Below are 23,606 nucleotides of genomic sequence, written 5' to 3'. Positions count from 1 at the left end.
TGGCAGGGAGGAGCAGCCAGTTCTGCACCAGAACCCCCTTCCCTGGCTGATCCCAGGGCAAGAGCCCCAGACCAGGCCTTAGGGCTGACCCCGCCTAAAACCAGACTCAGGCTTTATGTGTCTTATTAAGGATATGAAAGCTCCCTGCCCAGTATTCCTCAGGCTGATGTGGGGAAGTCCAAACACTAGCAAAATCCACTGCATTTCCATAAATCTCCAACAAGGGTTTTTACTTCTGAGGAAGCCACTGCAGAAGCCAGGCGCTCCGCGAGGCCTCTGAAACTCAACTTCTCCCAGTGTACATCCCCACAAACTCAAGGGCATTGCTTCAAATTATTATTAAAACAAGCATAGCAGCATAACTAATTCCTCTTTTGTGTCATGCAAATATAGGGCTATTGGTAAATGCCAAATCACTAGATCAGATAAATTACAGAAGACACGGCGCTTTTGACATCTATGCACCTGCTGAACTTCAGCGACAAGTCAAATCTTGCTCACGCACGTATAAAAATTTAAGAGGTTGGGATGACTAATGTAAGAATACAGGAGAGTAAGGTGCTATTTTGTCTGCGGTAACCTTAATAACCATCTCCCTGTGAAAAGAGGCGACAGGAATGTAAAGCCACCTGGTTTGGCCGGCTGCCCGCTTTCCAGGGCACTTGACCCCAGGGCTTCCTGAGCTCCCTGCAACGCTGGATCTCCAGCACCAGCCTGGATGAGTAACAACCAGACGGCACTGACACGGGGTTACAAACAACTTCCTCCACCGAGACACCTCCGGTTGTAATTAGGAGCGAGGCGAGCGGCAGGGGCAGGGAGAGCAGCTCCCTCTGCAGCACAGGGCACTCCAGCATCTTCTTCAGCATCAGCCGCCCTGTTTGCATCTGCTACCTACAGCAGGTCCATCCTGCTCCTCTGCCTTACCCCTCCAGTAACCCAAAAAGTCTCTTTAACACAAGGTTGAGAAAAGGAAAAAAATATATATATATGTATTAGGAAGTGGAGCAAAACAAGACCATCTCTTTGAGGCTTCTGGGTTACCTACAGGCTTCTTGCTCATACTTCAAAACAGAAACTAGCAGAGCTTCCAGCCACAACAGCAACATAAAACCAAATAAGCAGCTTTGATGCCTGCAGCAGACCCTGGCTAAGCTTTTGGGCAGCAGACCTCCACCTTTCCACATCCTGACTCACCATCTCTCGTCTCCTTTCTGAGTCATCACACAAAAATGAAGATCACCCGCTTGTACCAGTTGTGGTTTTGTTTGGCCCAAACCAGACCAGGCAGACAGGGATGGACAGAAGCGCAGGGGTGAAGTATCATATCAAATAGTAAGAAGAACAACAGGTTTTATCTCACAACCTGCCACACGGGCACAAGATCAAAAAGGAACAGGAAGGTGGAAGGATGGTGATCACGGACCCATTTTGTGATTCAGTCTGTTTCCTCAAACCTTAATCTTAATCCCTCTTCTCTCGATCTACCAGAACTGAGTAAGTCAGTACCTGTCCATCTAGAAAAACAGGCGGCTTTCACTTCATCAAGCGAGTTTATTTGTATACCTAGGCCCGAATGCCACACAGCGTGTCAAGTTAACTTATCATTAAGGTCACTTCCAGCTGAACAAAGGTAACCAAAAACCTCCAGCGTATTGCGTTACCAAAGTTTGTCACAGAAAATTAGGTAATGCTGCTACACCAGGAATAGTCAGATAGATCAGATTTCACAGAACACTGATCCCAGGGCACGAGAAATTACAGCGGAAAAAAACTACACATATAAAATTGTCTGTCACAACGCAGAATCCTGCGATTACAGAATGTTGTTGCCATTAACTGCAGCAAACTGAGGGTTTACATGTAATCCAAGACAGCAGAGATTCATTTAAACTTGCAGTTGATATCAGGAACAACAAGACATGCAGAAAAATCAGTAAACCACTCTTCAGTGTCTAAAATAATATGGTTAAGAAATAACTCCTTGGCAAACAAATCATGTACTCCCCTTTTTTATAATGTCAAGACATAAATAATTTCACCCTCAAATAACTGGAGCAGATTCTTGAAGGTACAAGCCTCATTGGGAGGAAAAGAGATCCCTCAACTCAGTCATTAACAACAAATTAAACTGAAGCTTATCACATAAAAAAACAACATTTCATAGTTTTTAACCAGGTGTACAGAAGGGAAAGGACAGTATATGTCAGGTCCATCCTGTCTCCTTTAAGAAGAAGGCCAGGAATGACTGGCATTTGTCTGTGACAACTACCAAATATGCTGGTAATGAAATAAAGTTATTCACAGGGATTTTAAAAGGATATAAATTATTACGGTGGGGTGCAAAAAGATAACTGTGTAACAGTTGAAAAGACCATCGAAGAGGTTAAGGACATAAAGCAAGTAATGGTGTATGAAGAAAATCCAAAGTAATTATTCAGAAACTAACAGCACATCCATCCCTACAAAAGATTAGACAAAAAAAAAAAAAAAGGAGTATATTTTACACACATACCATTTACCAAAATAGCACCCTTCCCTGGGCTCCCAAGTGCCCATCGCAAGGCCCATCAAGTCCGCAGGAGGATGATGAGCGCAGCAAAGCTCATCAATTCAAAGCCACCCATGTGGGACAGAATTCCTGAGCCCATGCCATCCGATACACTCCCATGATTTTCCGTTCCACTCCCTCCATCAACATCCCCAAACCAGCTCCACTTGCAGGCTGCTCCAGCACCCACAAGAGAGACAGAGACAACCACAAGCAAAAGACTGAGTTCAGACTTTATTTTCTCCTTCTGGCAAGGAATAAAGCTGGTGTATGGCACAGCAGGAGACGCTTGGCACAGGGATGGAGGACACCTTGATCACAGCCGTGGCACCGTGGTGGAAACACCTGTGGCTTGGGAAGGGGTGGAAGCCAAGCATGACCACTGCGACTGAAGCACTTGAGAAGCACACGCCATGAAGAGCCCGCTGATGAGCAAACTGATGTTTTATGTGTCACCGCGGCTCTATTTCCTACCCAACTCATCTCTGTTTTCAGTATTACCCACTAAGCAAAAGATTTAGTGCCGCAAAGGGCACCCTGGTCTTCTCCAGGGGGTGAAATCCCAAAGCCCACCCTTTGTCAAACCTTCTCCAGCCCCTCCGAGGTGCCCCACATGGCTGGCTGCCAGCATCGCGGTGCTTCCTCCACCAGGCTTCATTAACATAAGCAAATTATGAGTGCTAAATTAAAAGCCAGATCTGTCTGTGCTGTTAGCATGCAGGCTCCGGGGCTGAACAGTCACTTGCAATAACGAATGTCAAAAATTCCGTGCCTAAATTAAGGACAAAAAATTAGAAATTAAGGATGATCTTCCAAAATTCTAAATACAATCTGGGAATTCCTACTGCCTTGGCCCCAGTTACTCCCCTGGATTAATACTTTAGCCTGAGGAGCTTCATGCCGATGGGCACGGAGAAATGCAAACCAGAGCATCCGGCATCCATGGGGAAATGCTGGTCCTGCTCACCATAATGCCAACATGCCTGTAAATTCTGGTGGAGCCAAGCTTTGGTGTCTGCACTTCTCAAAGGTATCCTGAATGGCAATAATATTTACCATTATTGTGATAGACCACTAATGTAAACCCAGAAGACCGTGCTGGGGCGGGAAATCCCGGAAAGGTTTTGTTAGGGCATTTTATGAGAGGTTAACTGTAAAAAGCGACATTCAAAGAAATTGGTTAACAATCAGAGAAGAGATTTCTGTTTATCCTACAAGCGAACAACTATATTTTATGTTAGTGCTACCAGGTTGCTGTGTCTGCCAGGAGAAGATAAATGCATTTCTGCTGCTAGCCCGAACCTGCACGTACTGTGTAAACATATTGTAGAGTAACAACGCGCTTGCAGGGAGTTTATAGTGTGACACAGAGGGCCCCACAAGCCACAGCCAACGCTCCAAGCGCCTCTTTGTCCTGCCACACCATCCTCACCTTGGGGGGTGAAGCAGGAATGAACGCCTTGCAGAAAAATCCACATTCCTCAGACTTTGTTCCTCCAGATAAGTGAGCCTCTGATGGTCTCTGATGGCCAAAATCTGGCTCTTAGGTTCACGATCAAGCTTATGTTTTACCTTCAAAGCGCCCCAAGGTTGCAAGAGATGCTGCGCAAACTAAAATACCGTCAGCCCTTTTCACAAAGGAAATAATAGTGATTTAAAGGCAAGGGAAGACAGGCATCAGGAGTAAATCAGATAGGTGAAATTACACGGCTGTAAAGTACCTTGCTCAAGCAGCACAAGTATGGAGGAGAGAAACCAACGTGTTACTGGGTGTAACACTGATGTGCCACCACATCCTCCATCTGCTGAGCCTTCACAAAAAAGTGGCTACAGGCTGGGTTTTTGGGTGGGGTTTTTTTTTGCTGCCTTTTTGTCTTTGATTCATTTTTTTTAAGAAGACATCATAAGGCTAGGTTACAAGGTTACAGCACGCTTTTCTTATTTTAGTATAACAAACTTCCCTTCCTTGGCTATGATGGAGCATCACTCCAGTCCAGATGGTCCTTCAGCAGCCAGTGCTTGGCCCAGCAGCAGGAACTGCAGAATCCAGGTCCTTTATGCATCGTTCACAGAACATTCTGCCATGACATAATCAAACCCATAGGCCTACCACTATTTTACTCCTTATCTTTTTAATTACGATATTCAGGGATTGAATTTTTAATTTATATCTGTATATTGAACTCACTCCTGAACATTCCATAACACTTCTTACCCTTTAGACACAGGATATGGTTTTATTGCTGTATTAAGCATGAAGCTACATGGAGCCACACAGCAGAAGAAATTCTTTTTGATGAAAAATCAACATTTTTACAAACCAAACTAGAGTTACAAAAGCAGATGCCTCCTAATACCATAGCAGTGCTTCACACGCGTGCTTTAGCACCAGAGAGCTCAAAACCAGACGCAACACAGAAAAATGAGGCACAGTATTTTACAGCCCTACGACAGGGAATGACTTTAAGAGAGGAATTTTTGGCTGAATGGTTTTAACTAGGAAACGGGGGAAACCAACTGGAAGGCTCAACGTTTGCAAGGTGCTTCGGTGTAAAATCACGAGTGGCGTGGTCGGCAGGGCCCTCTTCTCTATTACACAAACCCCGCAAGCCAAGCAAAAACCACAGCTGGCAGAACACGGGGCGTGAAATAACTTCAGGAGACAAGAATAAAGCAGGAGAAAAATTCAAAGGGAGCGAACAGATGAAAATAATTATAAGACAATTTCGGAGACAGACTCTGGGTGGCTTAAAAAGAAGCAAGACAAAGCTGAGGAGGGGAAAAGTGGAGGCAGCCAAAGGGTCTCAGCTATTGTCTGATAACAAGGAGAGAAATGTCACAGGGGATCAACACGCTGAATTTAATAACCGTTTGGAGCCGGGATGAGGTGGGAAAGAAGGTGTTAACTTTTTATGAAAGATGCGAGTTGGCAACAGCCAGCCAACAGCTGCAAGCCGTATATATTGACTTTCACAAGCTCTGGAAGAGAACAGTAAGAAAGGAAAAAAGCAGCATCGTTGTTTTTTTGAACACAGGGTTCACCTAAGCCATCCAGTAGCGGAAAAGGAAAAGCTATAAGCATGATGTCCGTATTGCTCCTTCCCAATGGAAACACAGTGGCATTCCTGTTCTCCACTCCCATCCCCACCAAGTGCTCCGGCTCTTTGGAACGAGCACCTGTGGTGGTTCCATTAGGAATTGACTGGAATGAAAAAGAGCTCAATGAGCTCAAAACGCTTTCAAGAATGCATTAAACAGAGCCTGGAGCCCCAGCCAACCTGCTAGGGGAAGAATAATGTTTACCGCATGGTTTGAGAACATGGACTTCAAAGCAAGAACTGGCATCAGCCACAGGGAGCTCCCGTTTATCACACAGGCTTCACAAACCACAAAGCAACCTGTCCCAGGTATTTCAGGCATGTGGAAATCGCCGTCCCTGCTCTTACCCTCCCCATCTAACTTGTCTGTTTTCATGATTTGATTTAATTCGTTTCACCTTGAAGGCCTCTCGAGCAATTAAGTGTATGTTCTGCAACTGTGAGAAACAGCTCAACGTACTCTCAGATCTGCTGTGTGTCGTTATCAGCTCTTAACTCTCTTAAATCGCTATTCCTTTCAGCTGGCATTTATTACAAATGTAAAAAGAAGCCAAATCTATCTAACCATTAAAATCCATACAAGTGGCAGAAATTCTGTTGTTTTTTTTCCAGTGGCAGCCAGAAGAATAAAGTCTTCAAAATTCTGCATATTTAACTGTCGATGGTTTAGATTGCGGGGCGACAATAAAACCCTGGCACATGTATTGTTAACCTCCTCTCCCTCCTTCCCCCTTTAGCCCCTCCCTCTCCCCCCTTCCCACTTAGGACAGGTGATCGGGAGGGACAGAAGGACAGAGAGAAGAGAGTTGGAAAAATTAAAAATGTTTTACTAATGCTACTAATAAGAATAGAGAAAATAATACAAAATACACAAAACCAATCTTGAAAGTCCCAGCAACTGCAGAGCCGGCACCCGAAGCCCTGGACTGGACTCTGCAGCCAACCGGAGCTGGATTCAGTCTGTCACTGGCCTCAGTTCGCAGGGACAACTAGCAAGAACCTCTCCTAATGTCGGCCATAAGTAGAAGGGACGAAGAAGGCAAAAGGCAAAAAGGGACGAGATCCTCGTGATCTCCCACTTTTATATAAAGTATCACGTGAATGGGATGTTATACTCAGTTGGTCAGCTCCTTGGTCACCAGTTTCTCGTTGCCCCTCTCACGAGATGTCCATCCATGCTTATCAATAACTTCACATTCCATTGCTATGTTTACCAAAACATGTATCTGGTTCTCCAGGAAAATGCAGCTGATATGAAGCTTTAGCTGACACGCAAATTCACTAAAAGAGAAACTTGTTTTTTAACAAAACCAGGACATTAACAAATGTTACGTTAGCTTCTACACCTGACAACCCATTGAGCAAAACACCCTTTCTCAAGGAAGAGTTCTGATACTAACAGACCCATGTCACCCTCCTAACGTGAAAATTTCCATTCAGCCGTACCAATACAGCCAAAGGGGCCTGAACAGACAGCTCTTCTAGACCTATTAAAAATAAAACTTCTACTTGGAAAACGCCACTTTATCTCTCTCCCCTCCATTCATTCATCTGTCTTGTAACATGCTGGAAATATTTGTACTGGCATGCAAGAAAGCAACTATGGTGCACCATTTAAGGATTAAAAATGCTTCTGAATAGCAGTCAGTGTCTACAAGCCACCTTATAATGCTAGGTAGATTCATAGGCTGTTAAATTCCTTACGTATTTAAAAGGATACTTTGGAGTACATTTCTCTTCCTGCAGTTGTACAGCTTTCATTAAACCAGACAATGAGATATTTTTTCCCCCTTTGCATGCCGAAACTGGAATCGCTTGCCTTGGCAACAAAATCCTGTCATTTCTATTCGTGCCAAAAGCGTCTTTCTTCGTGTATCGCCAAGTTTGCTGCAGCTTCAGCAGAGCAAGTTGTGTCGCCGCACAAACCCAAGAGCACCCGTGCAAGGGTCTGCAAAGGAAAGTGACGGAAAACCAGTGGCCAAGAGCCAGCAGGTTCTTTTAGCAGCTTTCCAATTTAAAAACAGCCAAATATTGCCTTATCTCATCACACTCGGACCCTTTTTCCCTGAAAATAACATAGGGTCTTAAACAATTTTTGCTCCAAAATGTGCTTGCTTTTTTACAGGTAGAGCCACCTGGACACTATTTGAATTGATTTTTAAAAGGAACTGTAACTAGGGCTTATTTTTGGAGTAGGGATTATGTATAGCCGCCTGGACACTATTTGAATTTACTTTAAAAATGAACTGTAACTAGGGCTTATTTTTGGAGTAGGGATTATATTTTGAGCATCCTCAAAGTCATGCTAGGGCTTATTTTTGGGGTAGGGCTTATTTTCGGGGGAGCAGGGTATGAGGAACAAGCCCAGTGCTTGCTGTTCTTTATTCTTGCTGTGTGGCCGGGGCGGTTCGCAGGAGCGCAGGGCCTCCCCGGGGTTGTTCCTGCTGCTGTCGTGAACGCAAGTTTCTAAATAAGCACCAAAAAGTCCCATTTCCCTGAATGTAGTAGAAAAATTCACAGCAGAGACCTCACTTCTCAGAAATCCCGACCTCTGCCATGCCAGACACTGCTGGGAACAAGGCATTTGATGACTTTTCAACATCACAATCCCCCTTCTCTTATACTATCGAAAAGGCTGGATGCCACTAAACACAGGGAAGAACAAATGCTGCTGAGACTTGGGGGACCAGGAGGCAGCCTATGGTATTACAGCTTTCAAAACATGAGTCAGCCATAACAAATAGCACTGCAGTTTCAAAACCTGAAATACCACGTCTTCCCACCTCTCTGAATCTTTGCAAGGCTACAGGCCTTCGGTAGGTTTAACATTTGTTTCCAGGCGCTTTTTTTGGTTGTTTTCTTTTTTTAATTACTTTAACGTCCTCTAGATGCCTATAAATCTGCCGTCCAACAATTTGCTTTGTATCCTGCACAATGTTGGCATTAAATTGACCAATTCCCTGGCTCCGCACTTCCACCCTTTTACAAAAAGCCATACGACTCGCCTGTCTCTAGTCTTATATTTTCCCCATCCTTCACATGCTCAAAAATAATCTGTACGCAACTTCACGTTGCTGTGGCTATTTTAAACTTTAATTCTTCAGCCTTTTCTGACTGCATCCATCATTGGCACACCTTCCACATCACGCAACACATCTTTATCCTTGTCTTCAACTCACACCTTTCATAAAATCACTTCCACTTTGTTTAAAGAGAAAAAAAATATGGGCTGTTTATAAGGCCAAAAAGAACGGAGGGAAGTCTCTTTGGAAATGCACAAAATGATGAGCCACAAATGAGGAGAAAATTAATAATAAGCACAGCTCTAAGGAAGTGCTGAATTCTTCCTACAGTGACCGCAGATACGTAGGGCATCAAAAAGCAGGTAAACCAGGTGATTTTAAATGTACAATCCCAGGCTAGAAATCCCTCCTTGACATTAAAAAGCCAACAATAAAATGAACCAAGAAAACGGTACCAGTCTGGAGGGAAAATCCTGTGGGACCGAGCCAGGTGTCAGACAAATCAAACATTTCCAGCCCGTAGCACCACAGAGATCCAGACAGTTCTGTGCTGGTGCTTCCTCTGTATGCAGCACAGTTAATTAACTCTGTGCTGATTAATGGTGCCCTCTCACAACAAGAATTTATTGAGTCTGTTATTATATACAAGGTCATAATTGCCAAACGGCCACAGCTAAATACCATTCCTTGCAGTCTGCTCTTTAAACATAATAATGTAAAATTAATCGGTACTTGTTTGTTAATTAATATGAAATATTTTAAGTCGTGCACCATAAAACTTACCACTGGTATGTTCTTTTCTAAACAGCCGTGAATGAACAGAACTATTTTAATACCTTGGGAAGAACCTCCTCTTTTGAACTGGGGTGGGTTGGGGAGAGTCTTTGTTCTTTGTAGTGGGGCTTTTCTGTGCTCGGGCATTCCCCAAACGAGCTATTCTCAAAATAATTACTCAGCAGTTATTCTACTTCCATGGTGCATGAAGACAGACTAGCAAAAGACATTCTTTAGCAAGAACATAAGCGCCCACACCAGAACATTTCTTCAGAATTATGATTTTGGAGTAGCTGTTTCAGTAAATTTCCAAGCAGCACTGAGCTCAGCTCACAGCGAAGGATCCAACTTCACCTCAGGGCAGCAACAAGGATCAGAAAGACACTTGAACTCCTTCGTCCCTTGTGGGATTTGGAAACCCAGGGTTCGCCTGTTTTTGGGGCAGGGGCTGGCAGCGTAACGAAGCAGATCCCCACGGGTCGGATCCCCGATGCCGTGGCTTCAAACTATTACCGCACCTTTCAAGGTTTAATTAACATATCGGCTGAACGGTCTGTTAAAAACACACCAAAATCTGGGCTCTTTTCTCTCCAAGCCTACTGCTTGAAAGCAACCAAAAGAGAAGCAGTGTCAGGAATGAAACGATCGCTCTGTTATTCCCAGGACTGCATCCACACGCACTTTTGATACCCCAATATCCCAGCAAGCAGCAGCACAATTCAATCCAGCAGGCTCTCAGCGTTTCAATAATGTGACAGGGCCAGATAATACTTTTAATTCTTGTCCTTACAACAGAGGCAACTGAAAAATTCTCCAGCCAACTGTCTGAAGGTCTGAGGGTCTTTAAAGACCCGTTTCAAAGTGCTGGAGACCATGTGTCTGGACAGTCGTCTATGAGGAGTCACAGAAGGGTTTTCAGACCGTTGTCTGGAGTTCTCTGTGGTTTCCTACCACTTGTGTCTCCTTTTCCAGGCGGCTCTCCCGTGAATCACACACCTGCCTTGCCGGGCAGGAAGCACTCCTAAAATATACCATTAAGGATATGCAAAAAACTACGCAGGAACAGGAACCAGGAGATCCTAAATGCAGCCCCTGATGGCTGGGAAAGCTGTGTGCACGTTGGCCAGTCTTCATGAAAATGCCTCCAAAAGGAGCATCCTCTTCTGATTAGAAACTAGATTATCGACCTATAAATACTTACATGTAATAAAGCAAAACCTAGAGAGAAGACTGCTCAGCTTCAGCCTGAGATGAAACGGACCTTGTGTGAACATACCATCTGATTCACTGACAGCACATTGTCATATTTGAGAGGTTATCTCCATTTCTCTGATCCCACTCAGCTTCGTGTGCGTGCTCCGAGGCCAAGAGTCACACCGTTGTGGATTATGAGGACATTTAGTCCAAACAAGCAGCACAGACAAAGCCTGTGACACAGGATTAGTGACCAAAGACATCAGCCTGAATCAACCTCCATCTACCAGGTGACCTAGAAACCATTTCCTAACGCAGCACTTTCTCTTAAGCAGCACCCATGCCGATTCTACGCTTTATAGAACAAATATCGAAATAAACTGTATGTTCACCGAACTCATTGCTGCGGAGCTGCGTGCTGCCGTTCATTTCTCATCTTGCAGCATCTTAAGATTGGCACCAGCCCACACAGTAAACAGAGTCAGAAACAGGAGGCAGAGCAGAGAAGTAAATCAGGATTTGGCTCTGGCTCTGTCACCCACTCCCTCCTCAGCCTGATCTTTGTCACAGGGCCGCTTTGCAACCCAGTTCTCCCACTGCAAACTGGGCTGACGACCACCTCCGACATGCATCCTCCTCCTCTGCCTCCTCTTCCTCGCGTCCCCGGCTCCGCAGGGCAGTTCTTCCCATTCCTCCCTCCCTCCCACCTCCAAAGCCACCTCGGCAGCTTCTTAAAACCTCAGCTTTACCTCCAGCCAAGGGGATCTAAGCCACATGCTCCGTCTGCAGAAAAGCCCACCAGAAGCAAGGGTGCATCTCCTAACAGAGACGTGGGACTGCACGTATGCCTAAAGCATCAGGGCTTGCTTGCGTTAAAAGAAAGAAACTTCTTCATACGGGGCTGGATTGACGCTGAGCGGGATGTAGCGGGACCCCAGCACGCTCCTCAAACAAATCAGGATCTGGCCCACGGCTTTTGCTGGGTTGGTAGAGCCTTTTGGAAACGTTCCTGGAGTCAATAACTAAATAAGTCCCTCTCTTGATTTTAAATTGGAGATAAATGCCACGCGTCACGTTGGCAGGCATATTAAAGCAGCTGGAAGCACAAAGACAATATGGGGTATTTCAGGCCTTTGTTCTCGCATTTTGTGCCCTTGGCATGTTAAACAACTAAAGACCACACTGAGCAAATCAGTGTTTTACCAGATAATGCTGCGGGCTTTTAGCTTCAAAAATCCCAAGTTCCCTGCTGGCACCAGCCCCAATCTGGTGGCCCACGGAGCCCACGGCACAGCCATGGTTTGTCATGCTGCCCTATCGCACACAAAACTAACAAAACTCACAGGCAAAACCCATCACCTTTATTAAATATATATATATATAGGAAAGGGAGAATGAAAATACTAATGAAAAGGACACGTTGCCCACCTTTGTCTAGTAAATGCGTGGAAAAAATTAACTTTATACACAGAAACTCAGAAACGCGTTACTATACATACAAAGCAGCTTCCCCATATTCCTGCAAGGTCGGTTTAGATTCAGTGCAGCCAAAAGCAAAACTTAGCGCGAGGATGGGATTTCAGAGGCAATCTTTCACCTTGGAAAGGCAAGGAGGCTATTGTGTTAAAGTGACACTGTGATAAAACGGGTTATGCTCTCCATCTGGATGGAGCTCCCTGCATTATTAATGACAAAACGCATATAAAAGCCTGTAATGTTCACACTAGTTTCCTTTCCCAGAAATTATTTGATCGTATTTAGAATGTGAAGCTTGCGCATCTCACAGTGCAATATATGAACTCTTCAGTTCACATATTGCAGACAGCAACACTGGATTTTTACATTTGTACTATTAAATTTCTTCGAGCCACATGCTCTCTGCTGGTGGTAATCCCTCATTTACAAAGACATCAGTTAGAGGTTTACAACTCAGTAGGTACCAAACAACTGTTTTGCTAAAAGCTTTTACATGGACAGACAACATCGGATCAAGCAACAAGTCTATAAAATTAAAAAGGCTGCAAGACGGGGAAAAAAACAGGTCACATAATGAGATCCAACAATATGCAAGAATAGACACGGTAACACTTAGATAGCAAATTATTCATTGAGTATTTGCAGACTTTCTGCATCATTAAGGATACCAACATGTGGCCATTGGAGCAACCCTATACATCCATAATTCAACAGAACAATGATTTTTCATAAGAAATCAGCTCCTTGATGCCAAAACCCCTCAAGCCTTAGCTCAGTGAGTAGGGGCCGCCAGGTACATCTGTTAAGATCACGGTAAGAAGTCAACCCTTAGGATTTTGCTGACTTCCTCCTAAGGACGCAGCTGCGAGGAGCAAGCGGGGGCTTTGTGAGGACATTCTCCCCAAGTACTCTTTGTAAAACAAGAAAACAAGCCATTACAAATCATTCCAGCGCAAAAACGCGTGTTTGTGCGTAAAACCAGCTCGTGACACGGGGTGCAAGCAACAAGCAGACAAGCCTGCGTTAGGCTAGAAGGCTCAGCGCTGCATGGCAGGAACGTATTAAACAGCCTTAATTTTTGGCTGTGCATCTGCGGCCAGGAAGGACGTTTTCTTCCCTCAGAAGCAAAACACATGCAAACGTCTGCCACCAAAAAGCACGTACTTTTTCGGAATGTCACAATTACCTCGCCGCAGCTAAATGCTGTAATTTGTTGACCAGCTGCTTGCAAACTCCAAAGATGACCTCAAAGCCTTGGATAAAACTGCCAAATAATTTCCCCCCTTTAAAGGTAATTTTGCAATGCTTTGATTCCCACCCATCACCAGCCCAAGGGCTCCAGCAGCGTGTTGCTACACGTTTCTAGAGGAGCAATTAAAACAAAACTGAAGCCGCAGGCAGCAGCTGTGGGAACTTTCCAGCCCAAGCTTTGCGGCTGACAAAAAAGCGACAAACGTCAGATATGCACTTCTGAAGAAAATAAATACCAATAAAATACAGAAAAGCCTGTTAATTTTCAGAGTCAGCTAAAAAGCAACAATCAGAGCTCAGCTGATGGGACCACATCCCAGAGTCTCTGCCCCTCTGGCAATGAGCAAACAGCATCAGCTACAGCCAGACCTCTAGAAACAACCCTTCTAAGTTTTCTTAGCTGTTTTTCAGGGATTTGGCCCCAAAAGTGGCGCGTGACCGGCAGCACCGCTCGAAACCGTGCCCGGGAGAACTCGGCTCGCTCCAGCTGGGGAGCTTTTATTCCTGGGTCACAGAAATGATCTGCCCACCCTCGAGCAAGGAACCAGATAAAAATACCCACCTTGTCATTACACAAGCGCCCAAGCTGGAACATTTATCTCTCTGCTAAACGTAGCCATGACAACCACATCTTCATTTAAGAGATGAGCGGGAAGAGGTCATGAGGCACTTGTCATGCAGGGATAAAATGAAATACCACGCCCCGAGTGGGCACAGGAGCGTCGGCTTTGCCGGATGCCACCAGCAATTCGAGAAAACCAACATCTTAATAACGTGACAGGCACACACCGCTCAAAACAGCCCAGGCACCCACGTGCGACCACTGCAAAACCCTTCACAGAATCGACTGGGTTGGAAAAGACCTCAGAGATCATCCAGTCCAACCCTTGGTCCAACTCCAGTCCATTGACCAGATCACGGCACTAAGTACCATGTCCAATCTCAGTTTACAAACCTCCAGGGCCGGTGAGTCCAGCACCTCCCTGGGCAGCCATTCCAATGCCTGACCACTCTCTCTGCACAGAATTGCTTCCTAATCTCCAGCCTAAATTTCCCCTGGCAGAGTCAAAGCCCATGCCCCCTTGTCCTATTGCTCCTTGCAGTATTACCAACCAGCAAACTTCGGGAGGATTTCTCTGCTTAAAGGAAATATCTGTGATAGGTTTGAGCATGTTACACCACTCCAGAACTACTTCTGGTTGAAGTGCTGCTTGTGCACCTTGAAACGAGCTGCAAAAATGATCAGAAAGTGATAAGTGTTGCGGAAGCCACGACCGAAAAAAGCAAGCAGCTGCCTTTTTGAGGCTTTATCTTGCTGTCTTTGGCAACTCAGAGCTGTCCCTTCCAAACAGGATCATTCCTGGAGGCATTTAAAAGCCACATGTGGACGTGGTTTAGAGGTGGACCGAGCAGGGTTAATGGCTGGACTGTCTTTTCTAACCAAAATGATGCTCTTGTGCCAGAGCTCAGGTGCCGTCTATACCAGCCAACAGCGACCATCGCTCCGGCAGGTCTGAACAGGGGCAGGAACGCTGGTACATCCCAGATTTGCATTGATTTTATTTAATTCTGAAATGCACAGAGCAGTATATATGGCATGCCCAGAAACATCACGGCTCTAGAAAGCAAACGGCTGCCACGGTGGAGTTATTTTAGCCCAACCACATTTTCCTTTCACAAAACAGAAACACTCCTGTGGGTATATTCCTCCTCCTTTCTTCCCCATAGTTACCTCTGTTTTGTGGCTACCTGAGCATCTCATACTCAAACGGATTATCTCTTCTTTGCTGTGGGCCCTTTCAAAAACAGCCTGCAAATTAATATATTCCTCAGCATTATCTAGGAGGGGAGAAATCATGGGATCCCACGCGACGCAAAATGAATGTTCAGGCTGGCTGTGGCCACGGGGCACAGGTTGTTACTCTTATTTTACACAGCAGATTCAGGGGCATCTTCACAGGTGCTTTTACTTGTCAGAGGAAAAGGATACACAGAAAGACAGCCTTGTCAATCGAATGATTCTGAAATAAGACTCATTTCACATTTGGAAATTTAATCAGCTTTGTCAGGAGATCATTTGTTACTGTTGTATTCATTTTGGTTTTAAGTGTATTCAGATGCCAAGTCCAGCCACGTTTCACGATCTTTGACATTTGTTTAAAATTATTTAAACATCTGTTTAATGCTGCTTCTCTGTGTCCATAATAAAAAGGATCCCGATGGTCAGTGGAGAACTGTCAAACGCAGGAAAACATTTGGGAAAGAGAGGGAAGGAGAGAAATGGTCCTTTCAGTTCTAGTCACACTCTCCGCAATCAAGGACAACAGGCAGGATACCAGCAAACAGGATGAGGTTTTGCAGCTAATAGCAGCCTAAGTGCACACACTAACCATCTATCTGGGCTTCACTACACTCCTGCATGCATATGCATGTTTGTAGGGGCAGCCTACAAATAATTCTGTTGTTTTGGGCACACACAGGACCTGAAATCATGGTAAATTTTGGCCCCGAGGTGCCCTGGGTCAAGGCTACACGGAGCCTGTGTCTGGAAGCGAGATGGAGACGCTGCGGAAACTTAGGTATTCCAAAAGATAACTCACAGAAGTTTACGTAGAGAAACGTTTTACCCTCTCAACGGGAGCATTCTCAACATTCACCGTGGAGATGGTTAAAAAATGGATAAAAGTTTTAAGATTGAGTTTTGCAATATTTGTACACGACAAGTGAAATATTTAGAACAACAGAATATTTACAACCGCACAGACACACTGTGATAGACAAAGATTACAACCCCAGGCATTTAATTTGAGTTTTATTAATTATCTTAGGTTGTTTTGAGCTTAACGTTTAGTCAGTCGAAGATGGCGAGCGGGGGTTACTGAAGAAAGGAAGGCCTGGAAGAAATTAATGCCGAAACGAACGATGGCAGAACACACTTCCTGTGGTTAACTGATTGAAGGGCTGCTCATGGCCTGACTGACGAGCTTGCAATTAGCAGCACTGCAAGCAAATTCAAGTAACCTACACTAATGCTAAACTCTTAAACTAAGCCCTCCTGCCTAAGCAGCGAGTGCAGCCAGAAGTACCAACAACCTCTTTGCAGGATTATGCAGAGCGATACCTTAGAACCTTTCAGCTACTCTGTTTCCTTGAAAATAAGACAGCGTCTTACACAATTTTTGCTCCAAAACAGGCTTACTTTTTTACATGTGTAGCCGCCTGGACACTATTTGAATTGACTTTTAAAATGAACTGTAACTAGGGCTTATTTTTGGAGTAGGGCTTATATTTTGAGCATTCTCAAAAATCCTGAAAAATCATGCTAGGGCTTATTTTCGGGATAGCTCTTATTTTCGCAGAAAAAGAAGCAACAGCAAAAGTCTGCCTGTCTTCCAAGCCTGTGTGAGAAACAGCGCAATTAGTTTCTCGTGTCCGAATGCTCCGCGTGCTGTTAGATGCAGCTGGGAAGAGAAGGCAAGAACGGAGGTGAGGAAGCAGGTTGCTTAGAGAAACACGTGTTTAAACCCTCAGTGTGGGTGTTCTGAGTCTTCTCCATGAAGTTCTCCTCGCTGGTCAAGAAAGCCGTGGATCCGGAGGAAAGCTCGTGCTACAAAAATCATAGTGAGGTTTCCTGAATTGCTGCAAGTTATCGCTGCCACAATGGCCTCGATCCTCAGGAGCGGGAAGAAAACCAGAAGGAGCCTGGTCCTGCAGCCTCAGCGAGTCTGAGCACGGGCAGGAGTTGTCACAGGAATGCAAATCGTCCCAGGTACGTCACTCTTGGTCCCTGCTTCACCGCTATTTTGCCTGGGTCTGTCTATAAACACGTGGGGCTGCTGCTACCGCGTCTCTTTGAGTTAACGGTGGGACAGCCTGGTGACAGCGCTCTTCAAACCTGATGTAGTTGAGAAGTACAGCTTGGCCTGATGCACACAGGAAAGGCTCCAAACGTGCAGAAACACGTAAACTTCTGCACCCGGTTTAAGAGGAAGCACCACAGCCAGCTTTGGACATCTCCTCCCCCTCCTCCAGCCTTTCAGAAGTAAAAGAACTGGTGAAGAAACTGAAGAAAATCAGAAGAGATCCAGTAGGACAAGTACAGGTTGACCAACATATCTCTTTGTAAATGACAGGAGATGCATACCCACAAAGAAAAACCATCAGCCTGTCATATCCTGTCCCAGGCCACAGCCCGACCAGGAACCACCACGAGCACCCCCCAATATTTTGAGCGTCCCCTGATATTTTGAGCATCCCCCGAGCAGATGAAGCCTCGTCCCTCAGCTCTGAGGGTTCTCAGAAGAGAAGGGAGAACACCAAGACAGCAGCCTGTCATTTTCTTATAGCAATACAGACTTCGTCAAGACACGATCCACTTGACTTAAATCTGTTTTGACTTCTGCTGCTGCTGAAGCAAAATCCTCACTGCAAGATCGCAGCAAAGGTTTTAAAACTCTGAAGGCGGTAAACTCAAGGTCTTCATTAAACGTGACAAGCACTGGAATGGTACAATTGTGGTGTCCTGTAACATACGTAGTTTTAATATACAGATCCTACCAGAACCTCCTTATTTATGAGACTCAGTCTGTGCACCACAGGACCGCGAAGCCTCATGGTGTGAAACATTTTCTTCGCCAGCCATAAGCACCACATGTAAAGATGAGGCTGTTCGCGGGACATGTCAGGTTACAGCCCACAAATAGTGCCTTCTGTTACATCAGAAAACACCTGATGGACCGTGCTCGGTCACACAGTACCATGTTTACTTCAGAAGCAGCTTTATCCTTTTTTTCCTTTCAAAACTCTTTCCAATGTGTTATGTGGTGGCTTTGTACATGTGGAAGATTTTCTTAGAAAAGCATAAATAGACTGCGAGCGAGGCTTGTGAGCTCTAAGTGAGGGGTACTGGAGGGGCTGGCTGAAGAGCCCTTCCGAACCCAAGGGGAAGGTCTGAGGCTTGCAGGACACCCACGCTGCACATCACAGGCAGGCCACGTTACATTAAAAATAGCAGATTAAAGTACGCAAAGTGTGTAACAGTTGCTAGAGTTATGTGGATAAATCAGGATGTGGGAGCCATAATATCAATTTACTATTATTTTAAAATGCTTCTAACTACCAGAGATAAGAAATAGTTTAATACTGACTACAGCTGTCTGCCCATTGCTAAATTTAACACGATTTAAGGGTTTAACGCTGTGGTTTCTCCTCATAGCCTGCGAACAACAGCGAAACCGAATAGGCACTTCCTAAGTAAAAAGGCGACAGGAAAAACAATTTATCCGTACGGCACGGCAACGAAACGAGGGAGAAACCCCGAGGACAAGCAGAGGCCTTTCGAAACGAGCCAACATCCACTTCCACCCCAGCCGGCCGGCGGGAGCCGCCGGGGCCTCACCGGAGCCCGCGGGGCGAGAGCGGCGGGGCCGGGCGGGTGCCCGCGGCCCCGGCTGCTGCTGCTGCCGCCCGGCGAGCAGCGCCAGCCCGGCCCGGCCGCCACACACAATGTCCGCCGGGGGGGACAGAAGCGCGTTGGGCAGCCGGTAGCACAGGGCGCACCCCCGGGGAAGAGGGGCTCGCGTCTCCGCAGCCGCGGTTCTCCGCCGGGCCTCCCGCACAGCCGGGCCGGCTGGAGCCGAGGGGAGCCCGCCGCCCCGCGCCTACCTGGTCGGCGAGCTTGAGCACCGCCATCCTCCGCCGCTCCTCCCGCGCACATGCAGCTCCTGCCACGGGCGGCGAGCGCGCCCGGCGCTGCTGCGGCGGCAGCGGCTCCGCTCCGCTCCGGCGGGGCGGGGCGGGGGCGCGGAGGCCTCACCCGGCCCAGCCCAGGAAGCAAGGGCGGGGGGGCCGCCTCGCACGGGCCGCGGCCGCCGCCTTTGTTCCCGCCGGAGCGCGGTGCCTGCGCGGAGCCGAGCGCAGGGCCGCCCCGGGGGCTCTCGGCGCCCCCGCCCCGCCGGGCAGCGGTGGCCGCGCTGAGGGGCGGCACCGGCCCGGGACCGCCCTGAGGGGCGGCCCTGAGCGGCGGCGGGCCCGGGGGGCGCCGGGGGCACCTGCCGCGGAGCGCTGTGCGGAGGCAGCCGGAAGCCCAGTGGCCGCGGTTCCCTGAGGGGGAGCCCGTGGTACCTCCGCCCCGCTTCACGGGGCTGCCTGGAGGTTGCCCCTACCCCCATTCGGCTTCACCCCCCAGGACCGGGGGCTCCAGCCCCACTCTGGTTCCCACCGTGCTGAGGGAAAGCGCGGAACGTTCAAGGTGAACATCCCAGGCCAGGCTGGACGGGGCTCTGAGCAACCTGAGCTGGTGAAGATGTCCCTGCTCATGGCGGGGGGGCACTGGGTGGGCTTTGAACGTCCCTTCAACCCAAACTATTCTGTGATTCTACAAACGTGCCATTGCAAACCCATGTAAAGGGAGAAGCTGAGGCCTTTGCCTCTCCCTTTTTCCCATGTGTGTACACACAAGCAGAGGAACAAAGTGTTTGTTAAAACGCATCAAACAAGCACAACTCTTAGAGGAAAAGTCAGACCTAACATCACCTTTTGGGGCTTTTTACCTCTTTTTGGATTATAGGGTTTTAACAGCTGCCCTGCAGAATCTGGTAACTCCTGGCAAGCCCAAGTCTCTTCATACTCAGTGTATTACTTCACTTTCCAAGGAGTAGCTGCACTTCTTTTTAAAGCAGCAACCAAACACGCCACACAGTCCCTGCCCCATGCTGCAGAGGAAAATGAGCATCATCCAGTGCTCCTGTTCAGCTTCAGTTCCACCCTCACATGTGGCTGCCAGTGGGACCTGAGCACCAGAGCAAGACCACACAGCCCAGCACATAGCGGGGCGAGGGAAAAATAAAAGATAATTTAAAAAAAATAAGAAGCACAACGGTGTAAATTCTTTCTTAGCCCTCAGAGCTGACAGGCTGAACCCCTGGAGCACATAATTTGATTAGAATCACTGGCACAACGCAGAGCAACAGGAGTTACACTTTTTCCGAGGACGCGTAACTGAAGAGCAAAGGATTGAAGATTCCTTTTTCCCCTCCTCCGTGTTGCACACAGAGACCAGGTATTTCCCCTCGAGTTACACTCTGGTGCAATAAGCTCCCCTGTCCCACAACACATCTGATATAACTGTGATTTATGACTTTTCACCATTTCATTACAGAACGGGACAACTTTAAGTAGTTAAAAAAAAAAAGGAAGTGTCTTCTACAGAAGAAAACCAATCCAAGAAGGAAACAGATGTTGGTTTCAGGCTTCTGAGGCATCATTATAAATGGGGATTAAAAACAATGTACAAGCTACAACACATTTTGACTCCATCTATTTTAAAGTGGTCTTAACAGAAAAAATGTGTTAATCCAAATCATTCTTTTAAAGACCATTAAAAAAACAGCAAGAGAGGATCCAGTACCTGTTAGGAATGTATGAAGGCGGGCGGTTTTTCTTTTTAGTGTCTTCCCCATGCCAGAATCCCTAGGAGCATCCCTCTTGCACCAGCAGGTTTGCTCTGTGTCACACCAGGTGCCAAGAAGGGCGGCGGGCAGCTCTGTGCTGCCTCTTCTGTGTCCCGCTGATCCCATCCAGAAGTTCTGCTTTGACAGGAACGCTCCCAGGCTCCGGGGGAAACACAGATGAGCAGCAGTTAGTTCCCAGCTCAGAGCAAGAAAAAAGGGAACAGGGAAAACAGACGGAACTTTCAGCATTCTAAGGTAAGGTCTGCTCTGTGATTTTCCACCCATTTCCAAGGGCTTAGCGTTCATTTTCCCTTGCAGTTCAACTTGGTAGATACATACCAGATACATACCAGATTTGCTCCGTGCTCCTCTCACTTTCTGATTTAAGAATCTGGTATAAACCCTTGAGCCTTCTTTGGGAGCCCCAACAATCTCCCATCAGGGAGCTAAGCTGATGGTTTGCAGTCCAAATGGAAATCTGCTGATACGGTTGGAGTAAATAGTTGGGTTAGATGCGAGCCAGCATTAAAATATTTTGCTGAACTTTTTGGGCTGAACAAGCATAGTCTTGTGCCAGCTCTTCTATCCCAGACCCTGTAGGATGGTGTCTGGGAGGACCAACCATCTCCTGCTCCTCGGGAAGGTCCCGTGGGGCACGCAGAATAGCAAGTGTTGCGTTTGTGTTCACAGGGCAGCACTCAGTTTAGAGGGATCCTTACAATTATATTTACACTTAACATTTTTAGCAAACAAGGACAACATGCACATTTTCTATTGTTAAGACCCAGCTATATACTTAAAATATGACTATGGCCAACTGTACCATGGGTAGAAAGAAGGGCACTCACCTGTCCATTAAAGCGTCTTCAAGCAATGGCTATTTTACTCAAAAACTTCTTAGCCCTGGCTAAGAACAACAGTAATTATTATTAACAGTAATTACAACAGTAATTTCATAGCACATTTTCATGTGAAATGATGCACTATGCTCAACTGTCTTTTTTGGGAAGAAGAGGTAAAGGCATTAGTAGCCAAAGCTAATTTTTCCAGCAACAGTCATACCTGTGACTTTCAAACCTGTGGCATTATGTTGACTTTCCATACGGACACATGAAGAAGTACCACCAAAAGAGGTGCGCAACAGCCTTAATGTGAATGTGCTTGAGCTTGCCGGATATTGTCATTCTGGATTAAAGCTGTATTTGGAAAGGAAAAAGCCCCAGGGCTACACTGGGTCTCTGACATGGAAGTGGAAAGAAACCCTCTGAGGATTTAGAATCATCACAGAACGCAAGGAGCTCCTTACTGACCCATGTCTGATAGTAAAAAGGTTCTGTGCATTCAGTTGAACTCTTCTGTGAGGCACAAACACCTCCCGTTACATATTTGAAAAAGCAATATAGGAATATGATACCTTGGACTTTAGCACTTAAGCAATTTCTGACCAATGGCAAGGAAGAAAAGAACTGCCCCAAATATTTTGCAGTTGCCCATACTGAGATTACTGGCCTGGCCACAGCACCATAGGGCTCTGTAGAATACTGGCCTACTATAAGAGGCCTATTTTTTTTTCCAACTCCTATTTTTTTTATTTTTGTCCCCAGCAAAAGCAAAGTTCTTCCAGTTCCATCTGAAACTGGATGAACGCCATTTGCTATCAGCAGTTATACACGCACGAGCCACTTCCTCGTTCAGATTTTGTGTCAGGAAAGCACTCAGCATTCTCCTCCCCACCTGGGCTCACCAAAACTCCCAGGCACGCTTAGATTTAAGCATGTGCCTTCAACAGAACTTAAGCATCATCAGGAATGATCTGCCCTTTGTTAAGATGTCACGCGGCTCTTTCACTTGATGTGATATCCAAGTCTTGGTGCGGGCACGGACTTGGGAGACTCACTATAATTTCTCTGTCGTGCCACAGTGTTCCTGTCTGGTCCTGGGTGAGCATCCTGGTCTTGTGGGGCCTGGATTCCTGCTTGTACACCGAAATTCTCCCACCTCACAAGGTGCAGCACCCTGACACGGCGGGGGGAAGATCTCAGGTAAAGGCCACCAGCTGCTACTCCAAACATCACTCTGCCATCACAGACTCCATGATATTTGTTCCATGCAGCATCAGGAAAACAGTACCTGGGAGCTGCATCAGAGGAAAAGAAAGAAACTTCATCACAGTAAATCCATTTGCACTGTGCTTAAATACTACAGAGAACCAGACGATGGGTGAGAAGTGGGTGAACAGAACAAGTGCAGGAGCAAGGTCCAGATTTCCCCCTGCACCGCTGTTCCTCCTGCAGCAATGCAGACGCGTCCGCAAATTATCTGCCGGCTCCTCCGTCTCAGACAAACAGATCTCTGCGCTGCTCCGATGTTTCCGCAGCCCAACAGGATGTGGTCACCTCAAGGCAGCCAGAAGTCTGCACCACCACCCTCCTCCCTGCGCCGCAGGGGCCCTGGGTTGCTCTCCAAAGGCAGCTCTGCTGCTGTATTCAAGCAGGCTGATCACTCGCAGACGGAGGGTGCGATTGCTCCTGGACACTCACTCGGCTCCTGCCTCATGAAGAAAGCTGAAGTAAATACAGCCGCCTTATTCCCTAGCAGCATTTATTTACCACTGTTGAGCACGGATGAGACAGTACTGATGGCAGAAGATATATTTGTTATCTCTAACCATTTCTGATGCCGCTGGTCTCTGCCTGTCCTCTAATAGTTTAGGTCATAATCCAAAGGCAGGTTTTTTCCCTTCCACCAGAGAAGTTACGTGGCCAAGAGCTCTGTGGGGAGACCAGTG

General features: G+C 46.6%; 1 protein-coding gene across 7 annotated transcripts in view; it reads right to left on the bottom strand.

Annotated features, from left to right (window-relative positions):
* The window catches only part of ANKRD44 (ankyrin repeat domain 44), a 94,865-nt gene extending 73,918 nt beyond the window's left edge, over positions 1-20,947 (bottom strand). For 4 of the 7 annotated variants that reach the window (XR_014184327.1, XR_014184328.1, XM_082055639.1 and 1 more), the window contains exon 1: positions 19,032-19,156. Coding sequence is in view for 4 of the 7 variants with exons in the window: in XM_082055639.1 (XP_081911765.1) it covers positions 19,032-19,058 (27 nt within the window). In the remaining 3 variants the exon portion in view is untranslated. Of the gene's footprint in view, positions 1-19,031; positions 19,158-20,775 lie in introns of those variants that run through there. The other 3 variants (XM_082055640.1, XM_082055643.1, XM_082055641.1) reach the window with 2 other exon arrangements.
* Between the last annotated feature and the right edge of the window lie 2,659 nt (positions 20,948-23,606).

This window comes from Streptopelia decaocto (genome assembly GCF_964273445.1).
Source record: "Streptopelia decaocto genome assembly, chromosome: 6".
In the NCBI taxonomy this organism is placed as follows: Eukaryota; Metazoa; Chordata; class Aves; order Columbiformes; family Columbidae; genus Streptopelia; species Streptopelia decaocto.
The sequence above is the reverse complement of the archived record's forward strand: the minus strand, read 5'-3'. Positions and strand labels throughout refer to the sequence as shown.